The sequence below is a fragment of the Penaeus vannamei genome, chromosome 5, assembly GCF_042767895.1.
Source record: "Penaeus vannamei isolate JL-2024 chromosome 5, ASM4276789v1, whole genome shotgun sequence".
Taxonomy (NCBI): domain Eukaryota; kingdom Metazoa; phylum Arthropoda; class Malacostraca; order Decapoda; family Penaeidae; genus Penaeus; species Penaeus vannamei.
The window spans coordinates 727,742-747,741 of record NC_091553.1 but is presented as its reverse complement, the minus strand read 5'-3'; the positions used below and the strand labels follow the sequence as shown (position 1 = coordinate 747,741).

General features: G+C 35.9%; 2 protein-coding genes across 7 annotated transcripts in view; one reads left to right on the top strand and one right to left on the bottom strand.

Moving 5' to 3' along the window:
• Positions 1-3,812, top strand: part of LOC113809328 (protein XRP2) — a 5,236-nt gene extending 1,424 nt beyond the window's left edge. Inside the window, exons 3-7 of the mRNA XM_027360889.2 lie at positions 39-211; positions 333-489; positions 789-945; positions 1,219-1,374; positions 1,512-3,812. Of these exons, the coding sequence (XP_027216690.2) occupies positions 39-211; positions 333-489; positions 789-945; positions 1,219-1,374; positions 1,512-1,634 (766 nt within the window). The 3' untranslated portion in view covers positions 1,635-3,812. The remainder of the gene's footprint in view (positions 1-38; positions 212-332; positions 490-788; positions 946-1,218; positions 1,375-1,511) is intronic.
• Positions 3,813-6,160: 2,348 nt separating this feature from the next.
• The window catches only part of LOC113809327 (NADH-cytochrome b5 reductase 3), a 14,379-nt gene continuing 539 nt past the window's right edge, over positions 6,161-20,000 (bottom strand). For 2 of the 6 annotated variants that reach the window (XM_027360887.2, XM_070121704.1), the window contains exons 2-7: positions 13,978-14,043; positions 11,079-11,280; positions 10,817-10,935; positions 7,947-8,151; positions 7,464-7,658; positions 6,161-7,197 (exon numbers count right to left, since the gene is read on the bottom strand). In XM_027360887.2, the coding sequence (XP_027216688.1) occupies positions 7,025-7,197; positions 7,464-7,658; positions 7,947-8,151; positions 10,817-10,935; positions 11,079-11,280; positions 13,978-13,992 (909 nt within the window). In that variant the 5' untranslated portion in view covers positions 13,993-14,043 and the 3' untranslated portion in view covers positions 6,161-7,024. Of the gene's footprint in view, positions 7,198-7,463; positions 7,659-7,946; positions 8,152-10,816; positions 10,936-11,078; positions 11,281-13,977; positions 14,044-14,576; positions 14,721-18,995; positions 19,113-20,000 lie in introns of those variants that run through there. The other 4 variants (XM_027360888.2, XM_070121703.1, XM_027360885.2 and 1 more) reach the window with 4 other exon arrangements.

The following is a 20,000-nucleotide window of genomic DNA, read 5'->3' as shown; positions in this document are numbered from 1 at the left end:
TTCTCTTCTCTCTGAAATTTTGCCTTTTCTTCAAACAGTGTGTTCCTAAGAGACTGCCAGGACTGTGTCGTGATGGCTGCTTGTGGACAATTCAGGACCAGAGATTGCTGCAAGATGGATATTTTCCTTCTCTGCCAGACACAGCCTATCATCGAAGCCTCGGCCAAGATGAGATTTGGCTGCTTCCAAGCCTCCTATCCTCAGCTCAAAGGTTAAAGATCATTGTTCATACAGCAGGAAGGTACCAATGGTGTAGGAGTTTAGACTGCTTCATGACTCGAGGAGTTAGTGTTTTTTATTACATTATAAATATTGGATAAATTGTTCCACAGATCACTTCAAAGGCGCTGGACTGAGCATCTTCAACAACAACTGGTCCAACATACACGATTTCACGCCTGTTGAAGGAGAGACCAACTGGTCCTGTTCCTCCCAGTCTGATGCACTGGAACAAGCCTTCAAGCTGCCTGAAACAGAGGAGCTGAAGAGGTACAGCCTATGTTTCTTTCAATTACCATGGCTAAAGTTTATCAAACCTCCAAGATATTTATGATTTTAAGTAATTTCTGTGGACATAAAAATATTGTACGTTTGCATGTGTTAGAGTAATATAAATTGCATGTAAAATGACTCCTCCAAAAATATATATAAGTGAAATACATGAATTAGTAGAGGAATGATGGTGAGACCAGTCAGTGTTTATGTTATAAGCAAATAAGTGAGCTAGATCAATGCAAGAATTAGTTCTAAGATTTTGATACATCTCATAACAATGACTAACCTTTCAGTGTTGAACTGATGCTGGGAACTGAAACGAGTGTTGTGCCGTTCACTCTTGGCTCACCAATGTATGGGGGACAGGAAGCCACGCTTGTTATTTTCTTCTTTGATGAAACATACCAGCAAAAAGCAATGGATTTCATTAGCTCTCTGAAATCAAAGATTGTAAGTGTGGAAGATGTTATATTACAACCCTTTTGGGCCAAATGTAATAGTTTACATAATTATTATTTTTTTTATTAATATGCAATGAATGATAATATAATGAAAGTTTTTATTACTGTGATAACTATCATTAAAGAGAATAATATATATCTATATATCTATCTATATATATAAATATATATAATATATATAAATTGATTGAGTGACTGACTGATTGCACTGGGAAAAAAGTAACTTACCAGGGTAAGGATAACAATAATTTTCTGTTTTCAGCAAAGTTGCAGGATACAGCACAGCCGTGAGGTTAAAATGGAGATATCTGATGCCCAGAGAGTGTTCCAGACATCTCAGTACAAGAGTGTAATTAGCCGAGGACCCATCATTGCACTACTGTGTCTCGGCAGTGGGATATCAGAAGCATGTAGCAAGGTGAGAGGATGTTTTTCTTTACATAAAGAGTTATATTCCAAGAGTAGACTATGAATACGGGTTGACAAGGGGAAAGTGAAGGGAGGGTAACAGAAGGAGAAAGGAGAGATGAAGATGATTCTTATCTTTACCCACAGATCGGGCAGGAATTGAATGCAGATGCTCAGGACCAGGTGGTGTACGTGACTGCAGACAGCAACACCAGCAATCAGCAGATTGATGCTTTCTTTTCCTATGCTTCAATGACCCTTTCCATGTAAGACTTACAAGCAGGAACTCCGAACTCTGGAAGCTATACGTATTATGTTCCCCCAATGGGAAGTGACAATGGAAAAAAGATTCTTGATGTGGTTTCTTGGTGAAGTGTCCCTTGAAGTGTCTTTTTCAAATTACAAATCTGATTATGGGATAATAACATTCCAGTTACATTCCTTGTGAATTATTTTATCAAAGCATTTTAATACTTTCTTTTCTGTTTTCCAGTTTTCATTATTTATTTTTTGTGATAAAAATATGTAATGGGAATTTTGTACAAAGGATGGACATCTTAAGTATGCATTTTGGGTATACTGTATGTACCTATAGGTTTTATTTATTTGTATATTATTGCAATATTTGATGTTATTTTAGATATACATTTAGTATTTACTTTGTAGGAAGTATCTATAAGCAGTCATAAAGAATTCGAAGCCATAGTGATGAACATCTAGTCATTCCTAATTTAAAGACAACTGATTAAAAGAGATTTATGTAGGGATAAAGGTATTTAGAAAGTTTGAGTTTTCTCATGTAATAAAATGAAACAGTTGTGATGGGTTTAAGCCTCTGGTTGTGAACACTAATTATTAGTGAAGTGAAAGCAATTATAATTAGAATAGTGGCTCTGTGTTGTATTCCTTTTAGTGATTTTAGAAGTAATTCGTTTACATGTTCAGGAAGCCTATTAGGAAAGAGTGTTGGATATATTCTAGAAGCAAGAATAGAGACTGAAGAATGTTCAGAATATCAGGAATCTGACTTTTTTTTTTCTTAAAATAAGTAATTATGGCATTGGAATAAAAGAAAATTTATGATGTTAAATGGGGAGAGAAAGACCCTGGTCATTTATACAAACATAAACAAGAAAAATTAAATCTTATACTCAAGTAAAAGCTCTCCAAAGTCATCCCAAACACTCAAATTTATGTTTTTAGTGAAAAACAATAATCAGCATGTCCAGAATTAAAAACGTGGGAAACAAGACCCCCCTAGCTTTTCCAACGTACATCCTGTGTAGGGACCTTACTCCTAACCCAGGTACAACACCAAGAGTGCTACTGTTACTCCCCATTGCCATTGGGTTAATTGTATTGAAATTTATTACGTGATTGTTTTTATATGTTGGTTTTACAAGTCTGAAATAGTAATATGGTAGTGTTAGTATTCTGTAATATTACATTTGATGTATCATTTCCAGACTGATCCACTTTGCACTAAAATACCAATTATGCTATAAGAAATGTATGAATGGATGCCTGAAGCCGCAGCACAAGAAAGAAATGCAATTATACAATTCAAATGAAAGACAGAAAAAAAATGTTGTACATCTATTAGTGCTTGTTTTGTGTCAAATATCTAGTCAAATTAGTTGACATCTTTTATATGTTTATGTATTGTGCAATATTGGTATATAATAAGTTTATACAGGTTTATGTACTTCAGTGTAGTTCCCAAGCAGTTTAGTATTTGGTGTGAAATTTGTACGCAACTAAATGTCATGGTTCACAGCTTTGGCATTAGGGTAGTAAACTGCTTAATAGTTTACCTTGCAATACCCTTGGCATTTCCTTGACATAAAGAAAAGTGGTCTGATCATTATACATGAGAAAAGATGTGAATGTGAATGAATAATTCCACAGTGTAAGATCTGTAATTACCATTTCATATTACATCTATGAAAACCAGAATGACTCTTTCCTCTCAAAATAAAATGTGGAATTCATCATTCTCTTTCATACATTTTTCAGAATTTCTCACAATGAATTTTCTTATATTCACACATGTTTTATGTACTCATGTATTAATGTTTAAGATTTGTTGTATATAGGTTTCAGACCCAGCATTTCCAAACAGTTTAGCTTTCCATAACGATAACCAACATTGCAATATTAAATTTTCTCCAATTCCTGAGTTTTAGAGGCTTAAGGCACAACAAGAGTTATTTCAACAAAGCTAGTCTTATTGTGTGATTATAATTATCCGTCCAAAATGTGATTGTAGTTAGCTGCACAAACTTTATTTTTTATATGAAGTTATTTTATATGTGTATGTTTTCTATATGTGAACCAAAAATATTATACAAATATATATATATAGTGTGAAGTTATTCACCTGCCTGTAAAATTAGCACATTCCTTTAACATTGTACTTTTATATGAATAATAAATGCTTCTATAGGAGACTTCTTGAATTTATCATGGAATAACCAAAGCATTTTTGAATGGTTTTAAATTCTAACTATCACTTTTGAAGATTGGGTTAATGGGTAATTTTTAAGACAATTAAATGTGTTAGACATCAGAGGTCATATAGCACTTTACCCCTTTTGTGGCAAAAAGGGTAACAATGAGTTAATGATTAGGATAAAATTTATATGTCAGAGGTTGTAGAACACCATAGGACCGCATGGTAGTGAAAAGGGTTAAGAAGGGAAAGCAATTGGAATACAGTGGGGCTTTTTAAATGAGGAAGAGTTTAAGGGCTTAGGGTGATTGGATGAAAAGAAGAGTATCTGCGTCTGAGGAAGGAAGACGAACACTATATAAAGAAAACTGCAAGAGAGCCAATATGAAACAATCAAGATAATATGGGTAGAGATGGGTGTTGGAGAAGTAGGAGAAAAATCTGGGAATGAGATAAGAGAACAAGGGAAAATAGGAATGAGATAGAGAACAGGGGAAGGTGTTGAAGTATCAGGAAGAATATCAGGAAGAGAAGGATCCAGATATATTTGAAACACAAGGGAGTCATATGAGCATCCAGGTTGGAGCAGCAAGAATAATAGAGAAACAAGAGGGAATGGTGAACACAGAGAAGGTGAGGATGGATTGTGTTGGGATAGAGTGGGAGGAAGAGGGTAGGGGAACTTGAATAAGAGGAGAATTTATATCTACAATTACCTTGAATGTAGAGGAACTTGGAATGGTGAGATTGGAGGGTGGATGAGAGTGGAGCAATCTCTTGGGTCAAGTTTTGGATATCTTCAAGAGTGTCTGGAGGGGAGTTGGGGGAAGGTCTGAGAAACAAAAGTTTTATGAGGGGGAGAAGGGGGGGACATGTCCAGAGATCAGAGGAAGAGGTGGGTGTAGGAGAGGATGTGGTATAAGATTGGGTGGAACATTAAGATTGCCTAACACAATCGGTAAAGTGGAAGATGGGGGATTGGAGCATCTGGATTTAGAATGTGGGAGAGACCGTAGGAGTAGAGGTAGGATGGTAAGGGGTAGAGGTAAGAGATACTGGGGGAGGTAATGAGACATCTTGAACAGATGGCAGGGAAGCAGAGCCATGAACTGCAATGGAATAGGTACTTCCTTTATGGCCTCATGGAGTGTGAGGCCTAGTTTGAATCTGAGAACTGCTACCTTAAATTCGAGTTTGTAGGCACGGCAACTCTCGTAAAATACTTTATGGGAGGAAGGGTTAATATGGTTGGACAGTACAGGATACTTTACCAACATATATTTCATCAGGGAGATCCTGTCTATGGAAGCTAATTCTGGCAATACTGGTGTAGGACTTACATTGGCCTCTAGGAGTAATAGTGTAGCATCATGGTCAACTGGCAGGAAAACAGGTTGTTTTCAGTCTGACTAGTTTTTGTAATAGATAGGACAGTCAGTCTAGGAGATGGAAACAGTTCCAGTGTAAGTATTAAGGGAGGACTGAGGTTGGGCAGGATTAAGTTTGCCAGTGAAGTCAGTCATGGTAGATAGTGCACAAGCATGTGACTCGCATGTAACTGTGACAAGGCATGAACGATTAGAATGACTGTAAAAGGAAACTTTTCCTAATTGGTTTTGGAGAAATCATTAGAAGAGAAGTTTATTGTTAGAGTAAGGTGCTGTAAGGCGGGAGGAAGACAGGGTATAGTGTTGTGAGGTAGTACTGTGGGAAGGAGGGCAATAAGGATGAATAGTAATAAGGGAGAAAAAGGTAGACAATGAAGAAGAAGGCTAGGATTTATTTAAATGCTTCAGTAACAGAATTTCAAAATAAAAAAGTTTTTTTTGTGTAACATTAACTGAACCATCAAAGATAATAATATAATGCTTTTGGGTTAAGTTAGTTTTCTCCTTTAATTTAATCATATATTGGATTTACTGCATAAGCTCTATATACCTATATTGTCTATATACCTGCAGGGAATCATTTTAATTCAGGCTCTATGTAATGCTTAATCATTCTGAATTTTCATCTTTATGCAAAGAAATCTTGCCTTAATGTAAATGAATCAAAACTCTACAGATATGCAATTATATATAACCTAAATACCTTCAAACATATCAATACAATTGATTTACACACATGTACTATCACATTCTTGCATTATGTGGTGAAGAAAAAAATATACATCTCTATCTCAACTTTAATTTCAAGAAACAACAATACTCAATATCTTCCTTCCCATCACAGTTTGGTAATTTGTCTTCAACAAATCTTCTAATTCATACGTAAAAAGATCAACAAGTACTCCCTCAGGCTTCATATAAATTGCTTTTTCAAGGCCATGTAATGAAACAACATATTTGCCATGAGAACTTTTTATTACCCTGCAATCTCACTGCAATTCCTTCTTACCAACTCTAGTCACAGTAAACACCATAGGTGAACTACCCAAAGCTAACAAGGTTATAATCTTCTGGTTAGTTCATTACTGCCTTCAAAGTTCTATTAATTCATAAAGACAAATATTTACACAAACTTTAATTTCATACATCTCAAACAAGATAACATGTGATTTAAATGCTTTAAATAACATGCTCATTGCTTCCAAAAATTTTGTTCACCGTACACCATAATTTATCTAAAATAAAACTACCTTTGTGACAGGCAAATCTCTTTCTTTTTAAACACTAAGAAGGAAATGATGACAAAAAATAAATCTTTTAAATTATCACATGTCATACACATTAGCAATAAAAACTTAACGATACAAATGCCATATAACAGAGAAAGACAGGAATGCAAGTTGGAGCTGCATGGTTGCCTCTAACAAGGCATTGCAGTCAAAGGGATGGTTACGTCCCTCAATACTGTGGAAGGACTTGACCAATACTGTTGAGGGACTTGACCTAAGAGAGAATTGGCCACAGTGTTTGCCCTATTTTTAGTAATACTTGCAACATATTATCAAAAACCTGTAAGGCAAAGCAAGAGACAAATAAATTAATAAAAGGGACTATTCTTAGCACTTGGAGAACTCTCTTTGACCGCAATCCTCGTGCCATTCACTACATAACAACATCCTAACTTGACTCTACGTGACAATGGATTAGGATATTAAGACTACAGGAAACACCCCTTTCATTCTTTCCATCTTTTTATAACAACTGTGCTAGGTTTTCTAATCACTGCCTGCCATTATTTTATCCTTCTTCTTCTTCAGCTACTAATAGGCAAACCTCATGCTAGGTGAGTATCCAAGTTTGTCCAGATTTGGGATGCAGGCAAAATTTATCATAGGGGGAGGCCCACACATGAGTACCAGTGTGTCGTCACCCGGTGGGAACAAGTGCTCTGAAATCATCTCGGCACTGACAAAGCCACTGCTATACTTCCAGCCTGGGAGGGAATGAAAGAGTGAAATGAGATTAAAGTATGTGGGATGGAGAATAGACAAAATAACTACTAACTTACCCTACATTGCTGAAGTCCAAGTATGTAAGTAACAAGTTAAAACAAGTTTTAAAATATATACAATTACTCGTACAATTCCAATTAAGCTGCAAGTTAAAATAACCTCAAAGCAACCCAGGCCACCAAATTCAAATTTAACAACCATAATATTGCTACCCTGAATTAGAGTTCAATTGAAAGAATCTCCTCACCTGGTTCTGGACGGTCGACAGTGTACCACAACTTAAATTTGTCTGGGTGCTGGGCCTGGACCTCTTCTAGCTCCTGACGCAACAATATGTCTGCTTCCGTCTGGTTTGCAAAAATCAAGGCCAACTGTGTTTTGTCTCCCTCATCTCTTGCCACCTGACGCACCAGCTGCAACATGGGAGTAATGCCTGTTCCACCTGTTGCAGCACAAGTAAGAGAGAAAGTAGTTAAGCAAAGCATCATATGGATTCTCGTGTGGGTTGGAAAGGAAAAAAAAATAATTTTTACTTCATTATTTTGATATCTATTCATCATGTACTGTACACATGGAGAGGAAGAGGAAGAAGAGGAGGAGGATGAACAAAAGATTATGAAGAGAAAGAGAAGGAAGAGGAGGGGGGGGGGGGAAGGAGGTGCAAAACCGAAGGAATTGAAATGGAAAAAAATAGAAAAATATCCACAACCACCAACTAGCCAATTCTTACCGGCAATCATGCTGACCTTCTTGGCGGTCGTGAGGTTCGGTGGAGACTTTTTGTCTGGCTTAATGGCAAAGACTCCTCGGCCACGGTACTCGAGCAAACCTGATGGCCCACGCACGTCAATGGTTTCACCAATCTTCATCCCTTCGAGGTACTGGCTCAACTTCCCGCCATCCGGGAATTTGGGATGCACATTCTTGAAGTAAACCTGGGAGAGAAGATTTGAATGAATGGCGTGGGAAGGGAAGGGGGAAGGTGGGAGGGGGAGAAGGAGTGAGGGAGTGAGCGGGAGGGGGGACAGAGAGAAAGAGAGAGAGAGAGAGAGAGAGAGAGAGAGAGAGAGAGAGAGAGAGAGAGAGAGAGAGAGAGAGAGAGAGAGAGAGAGAGAGAGAGAGAGAGATAAGATAGATAATCAAACTAAAATCCCTATTAAAGAGCAGACAAATAATCATCACCTAAACCTTTAATACTACAAGTTGGCTCCAATTCAAAGCCTCATTTAAAAATAAATGTTTAATACGACAGTCTACAATAGGAAACGTCAATCAAAAAGTATTCCGTCTCATGAAAAATAGATCTTCATATTCAAAGAATCAGACTAACATCTTTTTTAAACTGAATGAGATACAACCAGAGAGTGGAAAAAAATATATATATATTTTATCTAATCTAATCATCTCAAATATATAATGGGTATCAAACTAAACTAGCTACTTTATAATAATAAAATGTAAACATGCAAGGGAAAAGGATTTTCTTTTTCCAAAGTCAACATGAAACAGGAGGATCTAGTTTTAACTTGAAAAAGAAATGAATTAATAAAAAAATACTGATAAAACCTTTTTCAATTAATCTAAAAACATCTCTTTCTCTAATATATGATATTTAAAAAATCAGTAATGATAATAAATAAACAACTGCCTGGACAAAACATTACTAATGCTACAGCTGATGACTATTAGGAAAATCACAATGATGATAAAGGGGACACGAAACAACACAAAGAAAAACAATAAAGATGACCGGGATACAACATAAAGGACGGAGGAGTATGCTTCTCTTGCAAACATGCATACTATTAACCCTAAACAGAGATAAGACTGCTTCCGTCGACAATAAAAATATCACACCTATTCACGTTGCCATGACACCAATGCAAATACAGTACAGGGGAGATGAGGGGGGTAATAACTAATAGTAATAATAGATAATCCCACATAGTGTCAATGTTTCCTGCTTAAAAAATCCCGTATCATCTTAGAGTAATTATGTGCTATATAATGACAAATGATTAAAAAATAGCTATTAATTGGGAATGTGAGGGTTGTTTAGTACATACATATTATATATATGTGTGTGTAGTGTGTGTGTGTGTGTGTGAGTGAGTGTGTGAGAGTGAGTGAGTGTGTGAGAGTGAGTGAGTGTGTGAAAATGAGTGAGTGAGTGTGTGAGAGTGAGTGAGTGTGTGAGAGTGAGTGAGTGAGTGAGTGAGTGAGTGAGTGAGTGAGTGAGTGAGTGTGTGAGTGAGCATGTGTGTGTGTGTGTGTGAGCATGTGTGTGTGTGTGTGTGTGAGCATGTGTGTGTGTGTGTGTGTGAGCATGTGTGTGTGTGTGTGTGAGCATATGTGTGTGTGTGTGTGTGTGTGTGTGTGTGTGTGTGTGTGTGTGTGTGTGTGTGTGTGTGTGTGTGTGTGTGTGTGTGTGTGTGTGTGTGTGTGTGTGTGTGTGTGTGTGTGTTTTCGTGCGCATATATATATATCTGAAATGAAATAAACCTTGGCAACATGGATACATGAAACCACAATAGAGAAAGGAAGCTACATGCATGTTGTGCTGATTCCCAGAATCCTTACGCATCTTGTGAATTACATTAGATCTATCTGAAGTTCTGTGAAGAAAAAAAAAATCTACAAATTCATAAAAGCTTCACCTACCATAATATGCTCAAGTTCGAAAGCAGAAGAGGAATGACATGTTCCGTAAGCTAAACTTTGTAATGAAAGTCTTTTTGAAATTTCGATCAGCTGTTAAAGTCATCACTGTAATTCACAATATTAAACTAAAGCTAAAGTTAGACAATATTTATACTCGTGAGATTCATGAGACAAATATGGCATGCAACTTGTACCTAGTAATACCTTTTCTTCAGAGAGAGGGAGGAGGATCAGGCAGGAAGAAGAGGAGAGGAGGGAAAGTGAAGGAATGGAAGAGGCTGAGGAAGGAGACAAATAATGGAGAAAAGAAAAAGGAGAAAGACAAACAAGAGGAAAAGGAGGAGGAGGAGGAGAAGGTGGTGGTAGAGGAGGAGGAAGAGGAGGAAGAGGAGGAGGAAAGGAGGAGGAGGAGGAGGAGGAGGAGGAGAGGAGGAGGAGGAGAGGAGGAGGAGGAAAGGAGGAGGAGGAAAGGAGGAGGAGGAAAGGAGGAGGAGGAAAGGAGGATGGGGAGGAGGAAGAGGAGGAGGAAGAGAAGAGGAGGGGAGGAAGAAGAGGGAAAGGAGGAGGAGGAAGAGGGAAAGGAGGAGGAGGAAGGAAAAGAGGAGGAGGAAAGAAAGGAGCAATAGGAGGCATAGAAAGAGGGAGAGGGGGAGGAGGAAGAGAAAGGGGAAGGATAACAGGGAAAGGGAAGAATAAAACAGTGTATTAGAGAAGAGAAGGAAACAGAAGCCAAGTGGAAATAGCAAACCTTGACATGACCCAAAAGACCTTTGTCCTGGAGGTTCATTTGAAAGTGAGAAGAATAGAAAGAAATAAGACAGGTAAAAATAGAGAGGCGGATAGGGAGAAAGGGATGGGAAAAGAAAAGAAAAGAAAAGAAATTAAAAGAAAAGAAAAAGAAAAAAAATACAGATAAACAACAAAACACTTGAAAATAACCTTGACAACAAGATCAATGTAGCCCTTGTCTTCATCGCTGGAAACAGGAGTGTATGGACGCACAACCAGCTGCCCGTCAACTCTAGCTGAGAGGTAGATGTGCTGACCAATGGGAAGACCTGTAATATAAACTCACTGATAATTCTCTCCTGTTTCATTTATATGCCTGGCACTGTGACAAGATAATTCTTTAGATGGATATACAAATAACCTATAAATCATATAATTCAGCTCTATCTCTACAAATCATCTAATCCTTTACCAAGAATATGGTCAGGGGTTGGGAGCTTAAATCTAAATCGTCTCGTGTCGTGGGATATTTCCTCCCGCTCAATCAGCTCCAAGGGGTACTTGACTGTGGGATCCTGGAGGGTGCGAGGCGGACCGCGTTTCTTCGACAAGTACAACTTGGTCAGAATGGCTGTTCCGACCACAACCCCAAGACCCACCAGAAGGGGGATAGCCTGCAAAAAGATCAATTGTTTGGTTATAGCCATGAAGGGGTTTTCATTCATGTTCAGATCACAGTTGTAAAGCTTTGATGGCGTCTGTAAAGCATACTAACACCAATAGCATGAGTAACCCTTTAATGATGAAATGCCCCAAAGATTCACTAGCATTCTTCTCGGATCAAAGAGCCATCCAAGCTAGTATTTGGACAGGAGGCTGCCCAGGACTGACCCAATGATACAATGATACAGCTGAGCAATGCAAAACTCTGGCTTACGGTCATGGCTTCTACTTTGGGGCATCGCTATGTGCAAAGGGTTAAATAAAAGGTGTTTATGGGGATTATCATTGAATATGTAATAATGCCTAATGGTTCTTATTGAATGTGAATGGTTTTGAAGCACTACAAGTATACCACAGAACAAAAGGCATCAAAACCATAAATCTAAATATATAAATTTGATATCAATAATCAATCTAATTTAAAATATGTAAATTTTTTCATCCATTATAATTGCAACAAACTTATTAAACTAAATATCAAGAATAGTAGTAAATTCTTCAAACAAAATTAAAAATACCAAGTAAAACATGTAATTAGTATATGCATAATACATTTGCAATAAAAGCATTAAAGCAAATCAACATGATCAACTGCAGTTGCGCACGTGCACACGCAAGGACGCACGCACACATGCATACACACTATTATTTGTGTAGGTATGCATGACTTAAAAATAACCAAAATCACCAAGAGTCAAAATTAGATTTTCAAAAGGAAGATATAATCATACATAATATGAGTAAATAACCAAAAATCCCTCAAAATTTCAAAATAACAATACTCAGGACCAATCCATACTCTTGTGATACGTGAACATAAAGACGTGAGAAGGAGCATGCGTCACCCTTGATGTGATGTTCAAAGTACACAAGAAAAAGTGAGTGGCAACCAAGTGCGATATGTGCAAGAAAGAAGGAAAGATTTTTAAACATAGTGCCTAAAAACTCTTGGAAACTATTATTCTTGTTATTCCTGTCATACGCATTATACTACTGAGTATCTGGCCATGTTAAGTCACAGTATTTCACCAAAAATCTAAATCTAGTGTTAAAATCATCTAGAACTTTTTAAAAACCCTTTTTTCTGGTCATCAACTAAAATCTAATCCCTTTAATCTTAAATTTTAAAATAACATTCAAATCTAACACTGAATAAAATAAAAGTTTTTATTCTCTAAAAAAAGCCAATGTTTTCCCTTAAGAGAAGCACAAACTCTCCTTCCCTCTAAAATTTCTTAACCTTTTCTCTCTTAAAAAGAAAAATTCCTTCATTAAAGCGCAACTCAACATCAACATCAAATCATAACTACAAAGCAAGAACTGTAATAATTTTCTCCATCTTTATCATCAGCCAAAAGCAAAGAAATTAGCACTTCAATCTTTACCTTTTGATTACTCATAATCTCTCTCTTTCCTACAACACTATTCTACATGATGATCAACATGGAAGGATATCATGCCATGTAGCCTAAAAAAAAAGTGAAAGCGCACAATTCATGGGTTCTTTATTGTTCTATCAATAAAGCATAAAAGAGGGAGAACTAAATAAATAAAATGGAATAGCACATAGCATTATTTGGTTTTAAACACTCACAAAAGATTATACAATAAAAAACAAAAGAAACTGTTTGAAAAATAGGGAAAAGAAGAAAAGAAAAGTAAAGAAAAAGAAATAAACAAATCAATTAAGAAGCCAAAACCTAATACTGAATGCTTGGATTATGTGTAAATCTAGATGTTCCTGTATCTCTGGTCATATGATTAGCGACTGAGCCTCAAGGACGCGAGATAAAGCCTTCACTGCCTGATATCTTTCCTCCCTCATTTGCCTTTCTCTGTGTAGTTTCCTTGGAACTATTTCTCAACCATAAATTTAGTTTTTAATATCATTTCTTCTTTTTGGTTATTGTCGTTACGATAACTACAGTTGTCTGCACTTTGGCAATTCTTATTGTAATTCATATCATTATTGTTATAAGTATAAATCTTTGTGAACATTTTAAGCTTCAAATATCTTCTAACATCCTATCACAGCACTAACATCTCTATTAGCATGTGCGACCTAACAATATGTCCTTTTAAACAAATTCATATACTGTACATTCATCTCTAGTAATTAATACCTTTATATCAGTATAGGCCCTACAATGTATAAAAAAAATAGTAACAAATGTTTTTTTGCCATAACATTATCATCATTTCATCACCCTTATTAGAATCACTGTTATTATTATCATTGTTACAAATACTTTCCTCCTTTTTCTAACTTAAAATAAAAATAAAATCTTGTAAAATTAGTTAAAGAGATGTTAAAAAAAAAAATGCAACAGAAAGAAAACTCATCACAAATCAAGAAACCTTTTCCCTGACACCAAAAAACAAAACTACTAAAATAAAACTAGATACCAGGGGAAAATGCATATAAAGAAAAAGATACCACTACCAATACCCATTTTCAAAACACAATACATTATTAGTCATTAGTCCAAGGAAAAAATATCAAAATACTGAGAATATATATTAAAAAAAAAATCATATCAAAACAAGTCAAATATTAAGAACTACTTACACTACATCATTAAGGCTCACAGAAAAAAAAGAAAGAAAAAAATCACTAATCACATCACACACAATATGTGATCTCATACCTTTGTGTGATCCATTATGATGTTCTTATGATAAAAGCTGTTTTGCCAATTCAATTACGCCGTGACCTAAAACGTTTGAGAGATTTTTATTAAAGGTATAATGGTACCTGAGTAGTAGCTGGCAGTGTAGTGTGTCTTGCACGTTTATCACTATTTATGATTTTAAAAATTGTGAGGAAGACAACCAAAACTATAGGGTAATTATTCTGAATACGACCATTTGATGGAGAGTAAGAGTACTGCAAAGAACATTGTGTACATAATACCACACTGTCAGAAAAAAACAATAAACAAATAAAACAAAATAAACAATAATCATCTCAGAGTAAATGTAAACCTATAATTACTCATCACAGTCAGCTGATTTATGAACTGCGGTATGCCAAGGCTTTTGCACTCTGGCTTTGCTCGATAAACCTGCACCGCGTATGTTCTGGCAAGATAGAGATTACAGACTTTCCTACAAAGCTATTGTTAAATATGGAAATTTCCAACAAAGCTATTGTTAAATATGGAACCATTCCAAGCTCAATCTTGCCAGTTCATATGTGGTGGAGGTTTCTTGGTCTCTGCCCGGCTGCAAAGGGCAAAGACTATACCTTTGCTTGAAGTGGTCCTATTCTAAAGACGAGTACTGGCCACTTATGGCAAAGACAATAGGCCTACTGTAAAAGTTCAAGACTTTAAAGAGTTTCTTAAGAGTAACTCTGCAGTGTAAAGTGATGCTGTTCCCACATCATATTCTGCAACTATATGAATGAGTAGTAAGTTTATGTGCACTGAAAAGGAAAATAAAAGAAACCAAATCTAAAAATAATAGAATAGATAAAGATAGCAGACAATAGGAAAATAGATAAATAAATAATTCATAAAAAAATAAACTGATACATGATGGTAATCATCAACTGTGATAATGGTCTGGATTGTCATAACAATTGTAATCACAATAATAAATAATTAAATAAATAGAATGCTTATTGAAATAGTATATAGGCCTAAACTTCATATTACAAATAAATAAATAAATAAATAAATAAAAATAAATAAATGCATATAACAATAAAAATATAAAGGGTACAAAACCTTTCTAAATAAAGAATAAAATACTGCATAACATACTAAGATAATGTATATAGTTCTAATAACATCACTCAAAATACTAACAACTATACTAATATACTTTGCACACACCATAAACTATAATGAGTAAGTACAGGCAAGAATGTAATTACTAACATCAATAAGAGAAAGGTAATCAAAAAAGAAAACATTACAAACATCTTAAAACTTTCTTGTCCTGCGCCTTGATGCACAGACCAACGGTATGATGGGGTGACCAAATACTGCAACCCTTTACATGTCAATCCTTTAACTTGTTACTCAAAGTGAATAGTGTTTTGAAAATGGTTTGAAAAACAATGAGAAATTTCAACAGTGCAGAAAGTGTATAAATGGTGAAAGAATTGTTCAAACAGACAATGTTTCAAAATGAACTTTAATACAGAAAAATATTTTAAATATGCCTCTTTCCATATGAAATCAATCCTTTTCATAAAAAAAAAAATCAACATTTGTCCCCTATCCTTCATTTACTTCAAAAGTGCTTTCAAGTAAGAGATAACTGCGGCTTCACTTTTGCAATCGAGGAATCTTTAATCCTGATTGACATTTCCAACTTTTCACTTAGCAGAAAAGTTTAATGTTGCTTTTAATGTTTTGCTATTGAGGAAGTAACTCTTGCATGAACAGTCAGAATGTATTACTAAATTGTCTTTCTTATCCACTCTCACAGGCATGTGGCCGTCCACCCTCCTGCTGCCTCACCTCATACGAGGAAGTGAATGCCGATGTCCAGGTAGGAGGTCCTTGTATACTTAGGGATCCACGTGATAATGGGACTAGTGCAGTGTCCCAATTATCAATGGTAGCTGATTACAATGTGGCCATAAAAGGTTTTAATGTTGGTGATCAGATGGCAAGTTACTACCCCATGATTCAGAGCTGACACTTTGATTGGATCACCCACTGTGCGGGGTCCGGCAGTGGCCTTTCGTTGCTACAGATACCACCTAGAAAGGAGGGTGTAAGGCATTCCAAAAGAACTGTCACTTGTTTCCTAGATATTAGCATATCCAGTAAACTTTTAAGAAAGTTTGCAGTATATATGTAATATGAAATACCAAAAGCCCATAATTCAAATCATATTTCTATCAGGATAATTTGCAGATGTACTCCTTGATGCTATTCTACACTACCATACATTTTAATGCAAATTCTTCAATAGGTGTGCAAGCTGGCTGCAATGGCCATGCATACCCAATATAATGCAACTCAGTGGCATATCATATTTAACCCAAAGTCTCTGGGAAAATGCTGTGTCCACTGTAGTATTGCTTTGTGAAACATCTCAGCAATACACGGCTCTGCAAGTGCTCATCCGCAAAGGAGTCAATGTAGACCTTGTGACCTCACCTGACTTTACCGGTATCAGGTTAAGTTAGAGGTACTTTTCCAAGGAAGTTTCTTATAATAACAGGAAAAAGTATCCAGGAAAGTAAACAAATTTCACCAACCATACTATAGTAACTGAAAAATTAGAAATTAACTCGCCTGGGCAAATTTAAATTTTCCAATCAGGTTAGTTAAGAATATTTAGCCAAATACCAGCTGGGATGGGATCTACATACCTTTCATGTTCAATGTGATTTCAGTTTATAATTTGTATTGTTTACAAATAACGCTCTATAGGAGTAGAGTCAATTACTAGTCCTGCCTATCTCAACTATTTACTCTTATCCTTGATTTTCATAAACAGTATCTTCTAATTTTTCATTATCATTATCATTGTTTATAATAACAAAATCAGGTGAGGTAATAAAGGCCTATTAATTGACTCTTGGTAACTGTGCACTTGTAGAGCCACCTTTATATACACACAATTTACAAAACAAAACTACTGTGGAAATAATATGTTTCTGGCAGCAATGGGTTATGGAAATAGCAACAATGGAAATTTACATAAAAAGGGTAGAGGGAAAAAACATTTGTCATCATTTCACACAAGTCATTTATCAAGATGTGTCCCAATAAATTACTGTAACATCTAATATACTCCTTTTTAAGAAGTCTTAATGGTAATTCATTACATACCTAAATTCATACACTGGGTAAGGGATAATTAATAAAGAACAATAATAAATATTCATGATAATCTGTTATAGATCTATTGTGAACAGCTACTGGAGAAATTCATGTAACAACCAGAAAAGACTTGTGTCACAATTTTCAAATTTTGTCACTTCTATTTCAATCATCCCACTCATTTATCACCATTTCACATGAATAATCCGAAATTAATTTTGACACTTCTAAAAACTATGATATTTTTGTAGAGGACAAAACGTTGTAGTCGTTGGTACAAGAAATAACCTGCAGACACGAATGGTAACACTACAAATAAAGAAAAAGAGTTTCAGCTCTATCTTGCCATGCATACAGAGGTGAACACAATGTTCCTCAGGGGGTGTTGGGAGGCAGAACCCCCATCAACCCTCCCCTTGTTGGGCATGCCAGTCATGGTAACTTAAAGCGTTTTAAGCAGGGGAGTGCTTGGCAAGAATTCTTGCCAAGCGCTGTACCGTTCCCTGCTTAAAACGCTTTCCAAGGCAGGCAGGCCCTCTTCAGTGATGCTAGACATGTGGAAATGTCTTTTTATAAAGTACAAATCATAACAGGCCATGATGAGCATAGAAATATCAAAATAACACATGAAATATACATACTTGGGTTTTAAAAGCAATATTCCCACCAACAATCTCGGAAAGAGATAACTTATGCAAAAGTCAAGGGTGGAGTTTATTTCACCTGTGGTTGCTAACAGTTTGAGCGCGTAATTCAAAACAACTGACAAGCTAGCGCCGCAACAAGATGGCAGAGAAGTAAATAAATCTACCTAAACATCTTAACAAAGCGCTATATTTTCTCCTATATTCATATAAAGTGCCTCTAAAACAATGACACACACTTTCGATTGACAGCCCTTTCATTCTGATGCTTTATCAAAACAAATGAATATCCCTGAATTAAAATATAGGCCTATCCATTCCCATATATCCGATTTTATGAGGTTAAATATAACAAATCATCGAATATGATATCAACAGAAGAATGTCGCTAGAATTTCTCAGAATTTTTCACTTTAAATATTCTTTATTTCATAAAATAGCAGATATATTCTTGATTTAGAAAGACGAGAAGTTTAACAATAAGAGGAAAATTGTTCGTCTTAAATTAATTTATTATTCATAAGTAAAACTTTTTATTCCCATAATCTCCATTATCTCTTTTCGTTTTCAGTTAATTTCAATTTCTTTGAATATGATTTTAAGAAAATTGCAGAATCAGATACCGTGAAAAAATTATTTATCTGATAAGATATTAAGCGGGGTTCCTGGCCAACACCCACATTCGAAGGATCGTGACCAGTACAGTACGCGACCGACGCCGTTGCCATGGTGACGGTATACCGCTTGACTCAGCAAGCGCAAGTCAAGCCATCTACGGAGGTCGCTTGAGAAAGCAAGCGAAATCCTTGAGTTAGCAAGAAAAACGCTTGAGATTTCAGGCAAAAACTTTCCCTGCTTAAAACGCTTTTAAATTGATGAATTAATTTTCTGACATGGAGTTGGGGACTTACGGCCGGTTTGTTAAAATTGTGCCAGGCCTGACCCAATGAATTTTCATAAATACAGATGCAGAAATAAAGGCATATCTGTCTATATATCTGATAGATATACATTTAACCATCTATTTTCCAGGTTGATATGTATGTCTAGCCTGATAAATATGCATTTATTTCTTTATTTATGCATGTCAAGTATACGAATATTCTTTGGGTCGGGCCTCGCACAATTCTAACAAACTGGCCGTTAGTCTATGGTCCATACTGTAAAGAATTGCCAAAAACTCTTCAATCTTGTAGCTTGCACAATAAGATAAATGAAAAACTATAATCTTACAGTTGCCACATCCATGTGCCATGCTGTGTAACTGAATAATAACTGCAGCCACATTTCTCTTCACCAGCAAAAACTAAGGCCTTGACAAGGGAAAACTGGAAGGCACTGACTTGTTACATGAATTATCAGGGTAATCTCTATATTACTTTACTCTTCAGTAAGATAAGATTAGAGACAAAAAAGGTTTGCTTGCATGATTGCAAAGAGGAATATACATAAAGGCAAGGTAATACATAAAGTGTGCGGATATCTGCAAAAATCTCAAACCAACCATTTCTATTTACATTCTTTAATCATATCTGTATCTATCTTTTTTTCTAACTCGGTTCCAAATATCTAAGATTTGCCTGTATCTTTTGCTGTTGTTGCAATTTTTTATCCTATAACTTCTCAACTTCATACACTGGCCAGCTATTAGACATAACATCATGATATTATTGGTTTGAGGAGAGAGAAAAAATGTAGTTCATAAGACCGAATGTTGTTAATATCTCAGATATGGACTTTTAATAGGATTCACCAAATTAAGTCTTTTCAAGATAACTGACTGGCACAGAGACCACAACAATTGCCTGTATCGCCTTGCGTGTACCAAAGACAGCAGAACCTCTATCATATATATTCCGGCAAGTTTAGAGCTCAGACCATTTTCAAAATTTCAGAGTAAATTCCCAGGAAGGTTTGCAGGATTTACTTTGCCTTGTGGTGGAGGTGAGCACACACATGACAAAGTTATGACAGGCTTGCAGGTCATGTCATTTGTTGCATGCCAGGGGTATATATACGCATCTTGTCGATATACATCTCTTACAACAGCTGAACGCTCCCTAATTCTTTATTTTTATTGGACAGTTAACGTAACGTGTCACTCCGGTTCCTGCATAAGCCAGTCTCTCTTAAATATTTTTTTTCATCGTCATAAAATCGTTCAAGAGCTTTGCAAAGGAACAAAATATCTCCTTTCTTTAGATTCCTTTGCTGTCTTCAAATATATTCTTTGCCCTC